The following is a 15,871-nucleotide window of genomic DNA, read 5'->3' on the forward strand; positions in this document are numbered from 1 at the left end:
TCGAACCCCGGCCCCTGCACATATTGTGCATTATCCCTTACCAAATGAGCTAAGCTCATGGGGACATATATATATATATTTTTTTTTTTACAAATGAAGACCATCACCATTAAACGCTAAAAAATGATAGAAACGATTAAAAGTGATTTTTTCTTCGAGTAAACTATCAAATTGGTCCTTGTCTTTGTACCAAATTCTTAAATTGGTCCTTCACTCTAACTCAAAATGGTCTCTGTCTTTGTCAAATGTTTTTCAGATTGATCCTCTATTAGTTGTTTTGTATTTTGAGTGTTAATGGCTCAATGTCTTTTGTATATTACTCCCTCCGTTTCAAAATGAGTGTCGCTTTAGCCAAAAAAATTTGTTTCAAAATGAATGTCGCTTTCAGTTTCCAATGCAATAATAACTTTTTCTTTTCAATTGTACCCTCCAATTAATACTCTCCACACTACTTCCAAAGTATTACTTTTAAAACTAACCAATAGTTAATAAGGATAATTTGGTAAAATAACCATTCTCTTTCTCTTAATCATTGCATTTCTTAATATGTGTGTAAACACCTAAAACGACACTCATTTTGAAACGGAGGGAGTATTATTTAGTGGTTAACATCATAATGCATTTTGAATTTTATTTGGTACATAAATGACTTACAAAACAAAACAACTAATAGAAGTCGGGGACCAATATGAAAAAACATAAAAGAGAGGACACCATTTTGAGTTATTCTTACTGTCACGACCAATTTGAGAATTTAGTACAAACCAATCTAGTGATTTACTCTTTTTTCTTCATAATGATTTTTAATGTTCGGGATAGAGACAGCTGCTGAGCCTGGAAATGTCTCCGGCCGGTGAACTGCGGTGGCTCTGCCGCCTCGTCGACGAATCTCTCAGCCCCTACACAGTCTGTTTCACTGTTCTCACATTCATCTCTATAGTACTATTTCATTTCTTAACCAATCCTTTAAACCAAACCTCCTTTCCATTTTACTTCAGGAATCACACGCGTTCGTTTCAACGAGCAAAGAGAACGAGAAACAAATTCTAATCGCTTCTTCTCAGGTTATTCTCATCTTCAAATTCACTTCAATCTTCCATTATTCACTCTATTTATTTATTTGTTTGTCGAATTTTGATTGTAGGTAATGAGAAAAATTCAGTTGCGGATTCGTGAATTTGATTCTGCTTCAAACGAAGAGGAATTGTGCGGTTTGGGGCAGCATTGTTCTGTTCATCAATGTCTTTCCAAAATTGTGACTAAATTGGTGAGTTTTAGAATCAGTAATTTCATTGGGATGCTTTCTATGTAAAGTTCTCTTGAATGTTACTTATTTTTATTGTTTTATGTGCCAGGTGAATTTGTTAACTGTTAAGAGCGAATTTGTTCAACATGTTGCTGTTAATGCTCTTGTTTTACTTTCAGAGTTCGTGTCTACTACGGTATGATGAATTACAACGTCCGATTCTTTTTACTTGTCAACTTCGTAGAAAAAATTGGTTTTTATTTACTTGTTATTTTCAAATTCAATACAACATCGATACTGACACAGCACACATGGACACCGGTGATAAGTTGAGATATTACCATTAAGTGTTTGTTGCAGAGAGAGAAATCAGTGGAATGTGATTATAAATAATCTATGAAGCACAAACACGGATACTTGACACGACACTGACACAAACACATCAACACCTGTGGTAATTTGAGAAAATGAATTAATTGAATGTAATCACATGTGTAAGTGCCGTGTTGGGCACTAAACACACTTTTGATTAGAGGTGTTGGTGCTACAAAATAAATAATTAAGGGTATTATAGGAAAAAGACAAGTAATTCCATCAAAAGTATCAAATTTATTAGTTTTATTTGATGTGTAAATAAACCTAAAACGAGAACTAAAAAGGAATGGAAGGAGTAGTGGTTTTACCAAGTTTAGGTTAATATGTTATGCGTAGTTTATGATTCCCTGTGATGGTTTTCAGGGGAACAATTGGGGTGAATTCATTCATTTGTTGTGCTGTTCATTGGAAATGTCTTTAACTAGAATGCTCTTGTGTTCGTCTGAAAATAATAACTTGGATTCTCCTGATGTTGATTTCATGCTGCAACATGAGCTGAGGAATTGTGATTGGTCAACAGTGGCTGGTATCGTTAAAGCGCTGCGTGTTATATGTAAACATTTGAAGGAGGACTATGATGATGGACTTGTCAAAGTGTATTATGATTCTGTTAATTCTTGTCTTTTGAAAATTCCTTGGAATTTGTTGGATGAGTTTTGGAGTTGTGACAACGGTAGTATGAAGAAATGTTTGTCCGTGAATGAACTGCATCTGATCAATTTGGGTTCTATGGATCCCGGAATCAGATTTCTTGGAACTTTTCTACAGTTACTATGCACTTTGGTTGACCGGAATAATTTTGAGGAAACTGATTGTGATTCTGCCAGCAAGCATCCACTTTTTATCACAGTAGTGAATCTTATACCTAGACTTGTGAAGTGGTGTCTCCCCAGGAAAGAAGATAATGCTGAGACTTGCATCATCCATTACATGAAACATAAATTGCTGGTACAGTTCTTCTACTTGTTCACGAACTTGAGAACTTAATTTTTCATCACATGTAGGATTGAATATTAATAGTGATCATTGTTTCCACTTTTAAGTTTTATGAAAGAAAAGGTTATCATTAGTATAAAAATTCCTTTTGTCATTTTGTGGTATACAAAGAACAATTTTTTTTTTTTTTTTGCTGACTGTTTTAGTGTTGGAGATCTCAAATATCAACAGTTGGTCACATATTACATTAGGGTCTTCATAGTTAGTTAGTACAATAGATTGGTTAGTATTATTAGCGAAGGAGGTTCAGCTTAAATAGGAGAAGGAGAAGGGAGTGGAATTGAAAATACTTAGCAACAGGAAAAAGAGTAAGCGAGTTGGTTGTACAGGGAAACCCTTTTAAGAGATTTCTCTCCTCTCCTGATTGATATTCAATTCATCAATAAACAATTTGGTGTTTTTTTTCTGTCTTTCATATGATTAATTTGTTCGCATTTCTGTGTAACATTGTCAAAGCTTGACAAAAATATTCCATCTCAATCTCAAACCAAATTTAGTCTTTGCGTTTTTTTTTTCTTCCATCAAACATTTAGTACCTGAGCTGATATATTGTGTTAGTGCATTATACATTATCCGTGTCATTTGATGAGACTTGTAATAACTGTATTCAATTTGACCTAGATTCTTAGTATACATAGAACTTTAGAAGTATAAGGCAAATTTTATGTAAAACAATTATTCGGAGTTTCATTCAATATACTCTCTGTCTCTTTTCCATTTGACATCTAAACACAAAATTTTCATCATTATTTGTAGTCTTCAGCTGTATACCAATGGTAGAGTATATAGCTGCATGTTGTCGTCAGGATATGGAAAGAGACACGTGGCACCAATTGATGCAACTATAGGGATAGGAGTCTCTTTTCTTTTGAGTTGTTTGTGAATAGATGATTTTTTTTTTTTTTTTTTTTTTTATGATTCATTAGGTGTGCTTTGAGAACTTATAAAAAATAATATAAATGAATGAGTGGATATTGGTTGATGAGTTCTGGAGATGTATGTATGCCATTGGCAAATAATAGATATTTAGTAATGCTGATAAATAAGGGAAACCCTGCTGAATTTTTGGCAGCTTTGTAATTTATTTCTTAGACTGTCCTAGTGTGGTACCACTCTACTAGGTGTTGGATGGCAGACTGAAAATGTGTCCGTTGGTATTAGCCGGTGTGCTGGCCATGACCTTGAAATTTGGCTGTGACTAAGTTAGCCTGTAGTACATAGCTGCACATGTTGTCCTCGGGATATAGAGAAAACATGTGGCACCAATGAAACATAGTTGCATTAGCTATTCTATTTAATGTGTCTTGGTATATATTTGCCAAAATCAATATCTAATGACTTGTCTACATGGCTAGTATTGAAATTTAGCAAATATTTTTTGTTCAACCTTGGCTCTACCGAGTTGATCCAACTCCAACGAACCTAATTCAACCATCCTTCACTCTTAAGTAATTTTAAACGAACTCGTTTTTCTCGTTTTGTCTTCTAAATTGTAAACCTATCACACGATCTGTGAATTTATCCATCAATTTTGATTGAAATGCTATATTTGCATATTTTTATCTGGTCTGGTCTAGCCTGGAAACCCATCTTACTTCAATTTAGAAGTATAAAGTGTTGAATATTTACTATGCACATAGTATTAAGTTTTGTTTAGATATTTTGTTAACTGTTTTAAGTATTATTTTTGTATTCTTAAAACTTCGCATGCTGAGCGTATGGAGATTCATGAGTTTATCTAGACTATTAAGTTTGACAATCTTGCTCCTATGAAGTGAACTGTTCAAACCCATTACCTTCTTCTCTGCAGATTCTGATGATCAGGCTTAGCTCACTCTCGTGTTTGGACTGTTCAGACTATTTTTCTTGGCTTGAAATCCTTCATAACCACTTTCAAGAGCTTCTGCTACAACCTTTAACTCAATTTATGTCTGATCAAGGTGATTGTCTGGAAGGCTCTCCATTTTTGTTGAGTTTGTCCGATGGAGAAGCATATGGGGTACCTTCCAGCCACCTACAGAGACAAGCTATTTTCCTCTTACTGGATTGTTCTGTCAATTTGATCAGTCAAAGAGGATCAATGGAAAACCAAATTGATTGTTCGACTTTGAGCTCATTATTTACTAACAACCCAGATACGGAGCTTGACCACTTACGCAGAAAAAAGGGATTACTAGAGCTTTACAAGTGGATTCAAAACCATCTTCCAAATGAGGTCTCTATCAACTATGAAACACACTCGGAGATATGTATAAACTTCATGTCATCTTTTCTCCAGCTATATATTCATGAGGTTTGTCTAATTGCCCTTTTCTTGATGTTTGTGCACATCAGTTTATGGGTTTGAATCTTGTCTGACATGGTCATTGTCTTCAAAACAGTTCTTGATTCTGAAAATTTAGCTTTTAAAAACTCTGGGGTCATATGAATGTTTGATAAGGATGATGACTCGGACATGTCCGGCTGGGTGATCTTGTAGTGGAAACTGTGAAGCATGAAAACTTTTAAAGTGAAACTGCTGTTTTCATGTTGGAATACTTTAAATTTTAATGGGATTTTGGAATGTCTGTACCCATGCTTCTTAGGTTGAAAATATATTTGCAAAACTGAGTCATTAATGAGAGTCCAGAGTTTTCCTTTAGCCAAGTAGTTTTAAGTCTCTTGAGAACATCTTGTTTCATTGAGGTTATTTAACACTTGAATGGCAGGATGATCTATTGTTTGAAGTGCTTTTGCAATTGCTTAGCATATCATCTTGTCTCCAGCAACTGTAAGCAAGTGTATTTAATCTTTTGATTTTGTTAGTAAGTGCTTAATGGAAAGATTCACTGCCACAATAATGAGATTTCAATGATGTAGGTCTGGAAGAAAGGATGCTGCATATCAGGATGTAAAGAGAGATTTTCCTTTTGATCTGTCAGACATTTTTAATCCCGTGTACCTTTTCCATCTGTTTCTTTCAGAGGCGAGTATTATACTTCCATAGTACATGACTGCAGATAGGAAAATTCATTATCCATTTCATCATTTTTATTTAAAAAATAAAAACTTATTGGTTATCTTATTCTTTATTTACGCAGATACATTATGATCATCAAGTGCTACTTGACTATCTCATTTCAAAGGATACTGGAATAAGCTGTGCTAAATATCTTCTAAGGCATGTTATACTAACTATTATGGACCGTAAATTTTTTCTTAATGAGGTGACTATAAATAAGCAGGGAAAGTTATTAACCAGATCTGGTTAGTGACTATTTTTCTGCGATATATTTGGAGCATGTCTTATTTTCACTTGGGATGTTTTTAATTTTATGGTTATTGTGTTTCATCTATGATTCATGTCGAAGACAAATCTTGTCAGCCTCACAATTTATAAATGGTTTCAAACACCAATTTCTTTTTCCTTTATTTGATTGTGGAGGACAAGTTCAGAGTTTAAAACCCGCTGTGTGCATGGCTAGTTTAATGTCAAGGGCGAAACAATTAAAGAATGAAAATTACTAATTAAGTTGTTAATTGTGGTTGTAGCACTTACCTTGACTCTTATTACTATTTGAAAATTGGTATTTACCTTTTCTCTTTTGCACGTTTGTTGGCAGATGCATGCATTTGATATGCAACTCATGGAAATTATTTGTGGAATTTCCATTATCTGGAGAATTTTTAAATCAATCATCTTGTAAGAGAAGAAAACTTTTAGGGGATGGTATACAGTTTGCTGCAGATGGAACAACTTCTTCAGTTGATAAAAATGGAAGTATCTTATTGCATATCAAGAATTTTAAGGAAGACAGTGAATATGACTTAAAGCACTGTAACATTGAACAATTTAAGAAAGCTGCAGAATGTTTACTATCTTTGAACAATTCCATTGGAAATCTTCATCAAAAGAGCCTGTTTCCATATAACCCCGAAGTTCTTCTGAGACGGTACATTGCTTAACAATGATTTATTTCTTGTAAACCTTCCACAAATAGTAATGAACTTATTTCCTGTAGTCTCAGAAGATTTCAAGAGCTATGCTGCCAGGAAAAGGGATTCGACGGACAGAAAGTTGAGTAATCATCCAAACTGCTTGAATCTTGTATAACTCTGGAAGCTTGGCTATCTTGACTCTTGTGATTATTAATGGTAATAGAACTGCATATTTGGTGAGTAGGGCTTTCATCTTGAGTGTTCTCAAAATGTTATACATACCAGAAATTATTTTGTTGTCATGCTCAAATGTCAGTTTGCTGATTGAATGGGACACTTGTTGAAAACAGGTAGTCATAGCAATGATGGACAGAAAGGAGTGAAATGGCTGCTTGCAGCGTCTCCATGTAATCTTGGGTCACTACACATGTTTGAGTTTTCGATGGATCAATTGATCTATACTTATATGCCATCTCTGAAGAGAGTCTGGTGAGTGATAGCACGGATATTGGGTGCATAAATAGCGGAGTAGTGCCTAGTCCTATTACTGTTTCCATTCTTGAAGGTACCAGCCCATTCACTCGGAACTACAGCATGATAATTTCTTGAGAACCTTTTGTAATATATTCTATTAGTAATCCAAGTTAACATGTTTTAGGGTGAGCAATGCTCTAATTCGTTGGAGATTAATCCAACGACCGCTCCCTAGCTGGAGGGGTTGCAGTCTGCATAGCCAAGAGAAGAGGATACAAGTCTGAACGATTAGTCACATGCCTTTTTAAGGTTCAATGGTCTAATCGTCATTAAACCATAGGTAAACATGTATCAGTTAAATAGAACCAGTATGAGTTATGATCCACTTTCTTCAAGAGTTATTCTTGCTAAAATTGCTCTATTGAACAACTAACTTACTTGTAGACACCACGTTTCATCAATTCGATCACTAAATTATTAGTTTTTTTGAGTAGGTAAGTCTGCAAATTTTCATAAATTTTAAAATCATTTGAGACCTTGCCAATTAATTTTATTTTAGCATATATTATAACTTTTAAAATTAAAGTAAGTGTTAGCTTTAAAATTTGTTCTAAAATACTTCTATGAGGAATTTACTTAATTTCTAATAATTAATTTAACTGGACCAGTTCTGGCTGAAAACTCAATTATGGTTTGGGTGACATTGTATTTATTAACAAAAGGATTATCCCTACTTGTTTAGAAAGAAAAAAAGGATTATCCCTACCAATCATTTCATGATATTCTATTATTCCATATCATTAAGCCACTTGTAACAGAAAAGAAATCCTTTAGCCACTTGTGACAATTCTCATTGGTATTATTAATCTTAGAAGTGCTAACAATGGACTCTCTAATATAATCTTCTCAACACACATTATTGTATTTGTTGAAATTCATGAGTCCCACTAAATCATATTGGTCTCACATAATATTAGTGGGAATATTAGTGTGACATGTTATACATACAATTTTCAACAATAAAAGATTGTGTGTTGCTAACATAATTTAAATATTATATTATTCCTACTTAATTTACTACCAATTATCTACCTAGCCAATTATTTTTGACAGATCCTAGCTAACTAAAGCTCAAATTTTTTATTGTGTACCTTCTAAAATACTAAGGATCTGAATACACTTTTTTAAAATTAGTAGATACTAAATTACATTTACACATAACCAAAACTATTAAACAATATATATATTTCTAAAATTTATGTAGATGTATACATGTATGAAAAAACACAAGTTGCAAGCCACCTCTACAATAAAGTTTCTCACAGTTTCAAACATGCTGATTCCTTTATTTCGGACAAAAAGTAAAATTCAAATCCAACAAATTAAGCTAAACTTCATTAATTCACAAGTATTTTAAAGCTATCTGATTGAGAGAATTACATAGTTCTTGTGGCTTGCAAATCATAGCCATATGATCTGCCCCTTTGATCTCATATACATCATTAATCCCAGCATTTTGGATCATCCAGTGTTGAAATTTCAATGGAATTCCAAGGTCTTCATTGCAAACAATAAAAGCACGTGGAACTGACCCATAACCCTGTTTAGAGAAGTTATCTTGCTGAGTCAAGTCTTCCATAAAGAGGGACCCTGGCCTCAATAAAGTCTTGGCCAATTCAAGATCCTGCTAAATCCAAGTAGTTTGTCTTTATTAGTATCGTTAAATTGTACTCCATTTTTTAATGGAAACTTCAAGTAATCGATTGACATTAGTTTAATCATATAGTACTAGTATGAGACAAGGAGTTGTTTTTAATTTAACGTGTAGTTACCTCAGTGGAGGAGTGTTGATAGAGCTTATTGGACAAGAATTTGGGACCAAAGAACATTGATGTTTTGTTTCCACACTGGCAGAATTCAGTGTCCAACCATTCAGCCGTCGGGGTACTCTCAATATACTGTTAAAAGTTTATACAAAAAATAAGATTAATAATGGTGAAGATAATCACTCCCTCAATTCCATATCTCTTCAATAATTAATGTTTAATTGAATTTTAAAACGACAAGTAAGGGAACAAAAGTTTTCTAAGACAATTAAGTAAACTGGACCACAAGTGTAAATGTGACAATTAAAAAGTAATGAAGGAGTATGTATTTAAACATATCAATAATTAATGTTGAATTGAAATATAAAACGACAAGTAAGTAGGACTATTTGCGTGCATATGTTGTGACTTGAATTCAAGTAAGTAGGACTATTGAGGTTTATGGTTTTTTCGAACCTTGCAGGAGATGTGTTTCTCCTAATCTATTTTTCTTGTATGAAAAAAATCTTAATAAATCCTATATTTATAAAAACAAATGGATTACACATTGCAGTTGACACAAATTAAAAGGTCTTTTACTCACATAGATGTGATTTGTGTTCTGGTATGAAATTATGCAATTGATAAGTTATACATAAGTTTTATTGCAATCTTCATTGACGTTGGTGATTCTCTCAAACTTTACATGGGAGTGTGTTTACCCTAATCTAAATTTTGTTATAAAAAAATGGACCACAAATTCAAATTAAGAGGAATATTTGCTTTCTCACAATCATAATAAGTAATTTTTATTTGGCGCACGATAAAAATATAAAAGAAGAATGACTTAAATAATGTGTTTTTATAAATATATACGTAAATACATTTTATTCATTTATGGTTGTGACCAAGTAGAGAGTATGATATCTCAACTGATTTTAATTAAGAGATAAGAAGTTTGAGATCCTGAATTTAAACTCGAACGAATGAATAAATATTAATATAAAAACTAACTATTAACATCTGTTATTAGAAAAATAACGTGAGTGAGTTAAATTCTTGATACTTTTGGAAACGATAGGTAAGTAGGGAGAGTAATTTTGAAAGAAACTGATGCCTAAAGGTGAACTGTGGAGTAACACACATTTGTTGGATAGCGATAATTCAAGGTGCAAAGCAAAACTTTCCAGTTTCGGTACCATTTTATTGTAAAGGACAAATAAATTACTACTACAAGAAACATATAATAAAACATAAAAAGGGGGGAAAAGTATATTTTAAGGGCAGAAGAACATGTAATAGAAAAGGGAAAAAAAGTGTCAACAAGTCCTAACCCACCGACAAAAATGCTAAATAGTTAGATCGAATGTCATGATCAGAATTTGAACCCCGATATCTTTTTAAGTGTCCTGAGGCACTCTGTAAATATTTCAAATTACAAAATTATTCTTTAAAAAAATCGGATACTTTAATTTTCAATACATTTAGTATACAAAATTGGTGGAGTCTAGGGTGAGGGTCCAATTAAGTCCCTCACCGGTGGAGCACTATTAAGAGGCGTCAGATTAATTAAATTACACACATCTTGTTGTACACCGTCTACACTGGATCACAGCCATCTTCTTCCCTCACTGGTAAAAAAACCATGTCTCTAGGGTCAGGTTATTTCCACAACCATTGTCTGGGTTAAAAATTGATGTAAAACACAATTACTCGTCCATCCACACAAATGGAAATTCAGTCCTTCGTTCCATAACAAAATTTTACAAATTCCAGATTTTTCCCATTATGCTTCGATGGTGAAATTGAAAAACCGCATCTTCAATATCAAGCACGCAATGGAAAATTTGAGTTATAAAAGGTTTTTACTTCAGAAAATAATATAAGGGCATTTAAAAAACTTCGCAACTGTACTTTTCCATTTTTTTTTGTCAATGGTGATATTTATTGTGGGCATAGATCTTGACATGAGAAAGACATTAATGGAGGCTTTGATATCAACACAGTTCTAGCAGTTTTTTTTCCAGCCTATCGAGTACTTACATTAGAAAGGTAGAAAGAAGATAAATTAAAAAGTTGTGGTGAGTGTCTTCATATTTTATCAGTGTTTCTGAGTATTCACGGTGGAGAGAGTGAGATTGACTAAGAATGAAAGAACATTAATTCAGTGTGGTAGAAGCCTAATGAGATCGCATAAGTCTTATTTAATCTAACGGTTAAGTTGAGTGGTCCACCGGTGAGGGACTTAATAGAGCCCTCACCCTAGAATCCACCTACAAAATTTCATAAAAACTATTATGATGCAATTGTTATTTTCCATATAGAAATCATATTTGTGATTTTTAATTTTTTTTTTTATGAAATGAAACTAGAAAATATTGTCAAAGTTTAGAAACAAACCTTTTCCATGACATAAGAAGCATTGTGTTGAATGTCCGGCATAAAAGCTGTTAAGAAAACACCAACAGCAACCTTTTCTGGAAATTGTTCCATTGCAAGAGCTATGCTAAGTCCTCCAAGACTATGACCCACAAGAATCACCTTTTCATTTGGTGGAATTGTGGCCATTAGCTTCAACAATGGTTCAGAGTATTCTGAAATTGTATCAACATCTTCAAGTTTCTTCAAGTTGGTTCCAGAAGCTGAAAGGTCAAGAACTGTGACCACATGACCAGCAGATTCTAAACGTGGCTTGACCTTGTACCAACTCCAAGCACCATGGCAAGCACCATGTACAAGAACATAATGCTTCCTAGCAATTAAATTTTGTGCACTCATAATGATTATTGTTGTTGTGGTCTAAAAAGTTGATGCTTAATATTGTTTTCCCCATTCTTATCCTAGAGTATATATAGACAATAAAAGAAGAAAAGTCAAGAGATTGGTCCATTCTTAATATTGGCATATGTTGACAAACCATGTTGCATTGTCAAGTTTGAGTTTGAAGTACGGTTAGAACGTTGAGGCATGTAACCAAATTATTAAATTTTGTAACCTTAACACTTTTTCTTCTTTCTCTCTATTATTTTGATCAATAAAACGAGAGAATACAAAAATTGTTATAAAATGGTTATACAAATATCATTAATTAAAATAAATCGAGACAATAATGATATCACTTTAATTTTTTGTTATGATTCTTGAAAGTCAATTATTGGTAAAATAATTGATTTGTAACCGTCAGAAATTTAAGAGGATTGAATCTCTTCCATTGAAACTTGATGTAAATTGATATTCTCCATGCCCACAAAGACATCCAATATTCCGCTCAAGTTAACATAAAATTTTCCATCTTTACTGGTGTCTTAAAAAAGGAGAGAAAAACTAAATTGTGTAAGTTTTTTCTATCATAGCTTCCTCATCAAATCAAGTATGCGAAAATCATAAACTTTGATCTCTTTGTTGTTAAATACTTTTGCTAAAAGTTTACTTTGATAGTTTAAGTCTTACACGAAGTCACATATTGGATATAAAAAAAAAGTAGATATTAAAACAATGATGAATGCTAGCAACACACATTCTAACACACACTTTTCAACACACTTTCTTTGATTGGTTAAAACTCACATGGGTTCCACCAACTCAAGTGGGTTCCATACAAATTTGGTGGGTCTCATGTGAATTTTAACCAATCAAAGAGACGGTATGTTATAATATGTGTTGCTAACATTTCTCTTTAACAATATATAATCGTGGGGGCACATATAAATTGTCCATTACACATTATTGAATACACTTAATGTCTTAGACTTTGTAAGAGAGTTTGGAAGAGATATGAACTGCATGAAGTCAAAACTGCATATAATTGTCCATTAACATCATTTTTGGCCGGATTTCAAGAAAAATATATTTTTTTTATTAAATTAAATACATATCTTGAAATTTAGACCATCAAATTTTAATCGGACGACCATAATTGCTCGACTAGCAAAGAGGTCTTATAAAAAGGGACAAATAAAAATCTCAAAAGAGTCTTATAATTATGAACAGAGGTAATATGTTTGGAGTGAAGAAGATGTGAGGGCTTTTGGTTGAGGGAAATGGTGGAAAAGAAAGAGAAATATTCCATCTTATTTCAAAAGAATGATAAGAGAATATTTATGATTAATATAACTTTAATTTTGAAACTATTATAAAAATATGGAAAGAATTTGAAGAATTAATCTTATCCTTACTAAGATCCTCCTCCAATATATATTTTTGAATTCTCACGAATGGGGGATTTATCCTTCCTTACTTTATTTTTTTCTCCTTTTTTCCAAAGTCTTGTTTTCTCATCCTAAACCTGTGAACAAAGGCTTAAGAATTTGGATATAGATGTTGTATCAAAGTTAATTGTCTGGTTATTTTTAACACAATGTGATGTTCTTCCAATGTTACAGACTCCCCTTAAGTTCCAACAAATTAGTATAGCTATGAAGCATCATTCCCTTGAACTAATAAATATTTAAATTTTTGCACATGATTTAAATATTATATTTCTACCTACACTATAAGTTACTTGAACAAATGACATGTGAATTAAAAAGCATAGTTAATTTATGTATGAGAAAGATAAGTTATGACTTATTTTACAAAATTATCATTTATCAATGGCCTGAGAACATGTTATGATTTTAAGTTTAGGTTCATAGGAATTTGAGCTTACTAGTAAGAACATGACCTTGTAAACTCGTTGAAAGAAGTTAATATATATAAATGTTAACGAGTGTTTTCGGGACATTTTTTTAGAACCTCAAATGGTAAGTCTTTATAAAAGCATGTGTATTCAGTGCATTAAAAATTGAAATGTTTGACTTTAATAAAGAATGATTACTTAAATTAGAATGTTTAAAGAGTGCTTCAGAGATATTGGTTAGCAAGAAAACAATGAGGGTGAGGAAGAGAAAGAAAAATATAAAACAAGAAAGTCAAGTATGATAGGGAAAACAATGCATTTGACTGGAGGCTGGAGCTAATCCAATAATTTTGGTTGCATTTGCTAGTTGATAATAGGTAGTTAACTTATTTTCTTGTAACATGTTTTTTTTTTCTTTCTGACTAGTTCTTGTAACTTGTTTGTTACCTTGACCATTAATTCATTATTGTTTTCCATTTTCTCCACCGTCAAGATTTGATTCACTTTGAGATCAGAACACTTTGAACAATTTAGAATGAGTATAGTATACCACAATATTCCAATTTTGGTATACGATGATAATGAATAGTTGGTAATGACCTTAAACTTATTCAGGCTATGTGATGCATATTTGCACATAAGTTTTAAATTTGAAGGGTATTGGTTACATAAGTTTTAAATTTAAGGGGAATATTTGCATATAAGTGTTAAATTTGAGGGGGATATTTGCCTATATTTATAATCACATTGATTTTAGAAAAAAAAAAAAAAAAGCAATTTTTTTAATAAAAAATGGTCAATCACCCCTTATAACGTGACATAAAGTTCGGTCTACCTGGAGGCAAAGGATGGATGTACATAAAGTTTGCTGTCACACCCTTCACATAAGCTTTTTTTTCTTAACTCATCTAATCACACAAGTTCTTTTTTCTTTTTAGAGGTCTAATCACAAGTTAAATTCTACAAATTGCTTCCCAATATATAATAAGCCTATTCAAATAAAGAACAAATCATCAATTTGGCCTCTAAACTATCACTCTTTTTCAAATTAATCTCTAAATTATAAATGTATAATAAGTTGTCTCTAAAGTAATATTCGTCAATATAATATCTGTTATTGAGATGTTAGTGACTAAATCGATGAATTTTATATACTTCAGTGACTAAATTGAGGAATCTCATATAAATTAAGGATTATTTTTATATTTATGTAGTTTATAGACTAAATTGATGGTTTGTTCATTCAAATAGAAACAAAATACAAGCAAGCAGACAAAGATTACAAAGCACAGAGCAATCCACTTACTACATCATAGGGGTTGACAACCAAAATAAACGGATAAGGTAATTGGCTAACGTTTGACAATTTCATGAGGTTTTTTTTTTAAAGTTTTTTAAAAATCATGGGGTTTTTTGACGAAAGTTGCAGTGTCGGGTTTGTTTTACCTATTTACTCTATAAACAAATAAACTTTTATTTGGTCTCCGTGAACATAAATTAATTGATAGAGACATTACATTGCAATATGTAAAAGTCAGAGTTCAAACCTCAAACACCTCAGTTATTCACGCTTGAAATTCTAGTCATCAGTCTAGTTAAAGAAAAAAAAACTTATATTTGTTATCATAACATTCTAATAAATAATAATTTTACCAAACTTATATTTGTTATCATAAAGTTTCTTCTTCGTTGTCAAATTCACATGTTGCTACATGTTCATTACACACGTAAGATAAGAGAAAGGAGGATGCACACTCAATAATAGTTTCTTCGGTCAATAAGGGTGCTTTGACAACTCATGATGTGAATTTGAGACGGATTTGTTATGCCAAGTCGGCTGAATTATCCAATTTTAATTTGAAGACTGATGATGTAAGGGAATACATTAACCATTTAAATTCCCAACTATAAATATCATACATGGTAACACCTAATTCTAATCGGTTAAAATTTTAAAGTCTAAGTCTGATTTGTTGTCTTCGTAGACTTAAGCAAAAATCTACACCCTCCGATCACTAATATAAGCAAAAATCCACTTTTTAGGTTCATTCAATTAATGATGTATGTAGTCTATAATAAAGACTACATACATCATTAATTGAATGAATCTAGAAAGTGAATTTTTGTTTATATTAGTGACCGGAGGGTGTATTTCATATGAACATATACATTTAAGAGAAATGATATTTTGACAACCACTTTTTGACAACTTTTGGATAATTTTCTCTCTCATACTCACATGATGTTGTTATCCTCTCTCTTTCTTTTTCTCTCTCCATTGTTTTTGACCAATAAGAAGTGACAAAAACAAGGTTGTCAACAAAGTTGTCATCAAATGGATGTCAAAATATCATTACTCTACATTTAAATAAGTAATTTGATTTATGTTCGAACTAGACGAATGAATTAATAAACTAATGAGGCTAAACCCCTTTTGAT

The 15,871-nt window shown here is 32.3% G+C and overlaps 2 protein-coding genes across 5 annotated transcripts; one reads left to right on the forward strand and one right to left on the reverse strand.

Moving 5' to 3' along the window:
• The first annotated feature begins 793 nt into the window (after positions 1-793).
• On the forward strand, positions 794-7,499 carry LOC146900941 (golgin). 4 transcript variants are annotated; one of them, XM_085738930.1, is made up of 13 exons: positions 794-906; positions 999-1,064; positions 1,145-1,267; positions 1,356-1,442; positions 1,985-2,569; positions 4,428-4,910; positions 5,326-5,387; positions 5,477-5,582; positions 5,698-5,777; positions 6,220-6,549; positions 6,619-6,771; positions 6,886-7,100; positions 7,194-7,499. In XM_085738930.1, the coding sequence occupies exons 1-11, from the start codon at positions 841-843 to the stop codon at positions 6,680-6,682; spliced, it is 2,052 nt and encodes a 683-aa protein (XP_085595056.1). In that variant the 5' UTR covers positions 794-840; the 3' UTR covers positions 6,683-6,771; positions 6,886-7,100; positions 7,194-7,499. The 4 variants fall into 4 exon arrangements, with proteins under 4 accessions (XP_085595056.1, XP_085595057.1, XP_085595058.1 ...); XM_085738931.1 differs by having other exon boundaries at positions 6,619-6,751; XM_085738932.1 differs by having other exon boundaries at positions 6,625-6,771.
• An 825-nt stretch (positions 7,500-8,324) lies between these two features.
• Positions 8,325-11,662, reverse strand: LOC146900942 (salicylic acid-binding protein 2-like). The gene is made up of 3 exons (XM_085738934.1): positions 11,215-11,662; positions 8,842-8,967; positions 8,325-8,693 (listed from the first exon to the last, which is right to left on the reverse strand). The coding sequence occupies exons 1-3, from the start codon at positions 11,590-11,592 to the stop codon at positions 8,412-8,414; spliced, it is 786 nt and encodes a 261-aa protein (XP_085595060.1). The 5' UTR covers positions 11,593-11,662; the 3' UTR covers positions 8,325-8,411.
• Positions 11,663-15,871: the final 4,209 nt, after the last annotated feature.

This window comes from Medicago sativa, chromosome 8 (assembly GCF_051527215.1).
Source record: "Medicago sativa cultivar Bolivia chromosome 8, Bolivia_mono, whole genome shotgun sequence".
NCBI classification, from domain to species: domain Eukaryota; kingdom Viridiplantae; phylum Streptophyta; class Magnoliopsida; order Fabales; family Fabaceae; genus Medicago; species Medicago sativa.

Bases quoted from the DNA above. Each gene is read 5' to 3' on its own strand.
- LOC146900942 (XM_085738934.1), bottom strand. From the start codon at position 11,592: ATGAGTGCACAAAATTTAATTGCTAGGAAGCATTATGTTCTTGTACAT. The intron at 8,968-11,214 runs GTTTGTTTCTAA...AACTTTTAACAG, and splicing joins CTTCTTATGTCATGGAAAAG to TATATTGAGAGTACCCCGAC. The intron at 8,694-8,841 runs GTAACTACACGT...TGGATTTAGCAG, and splicing joins ATCAACACTCCTCCACTGAG to GATCTTGAATTGGCCAAGAC.
- LOC146900941 (XM_085738930.1), top strand. From the start codon at position 841: ATGTCTCCGGCCGGTGAACTGCGGTGGCTCTGCCGCCTCGTCGACGAA. The intron at 1,065-1,144 runs GTTATTCTCATC...TTTTGATTGTAG, and splicing joins TTCTAATCGCTTCTTCTCAG to GTAATGAGAAAAATTCAGTT. The intron at 5,778-6,219 runs GCATGTTATACT...GTTTGTTGGCAG, and splicing joins TGTGCTAAATATCTTCTAAG to ATGCATGCATTTGATATGCA.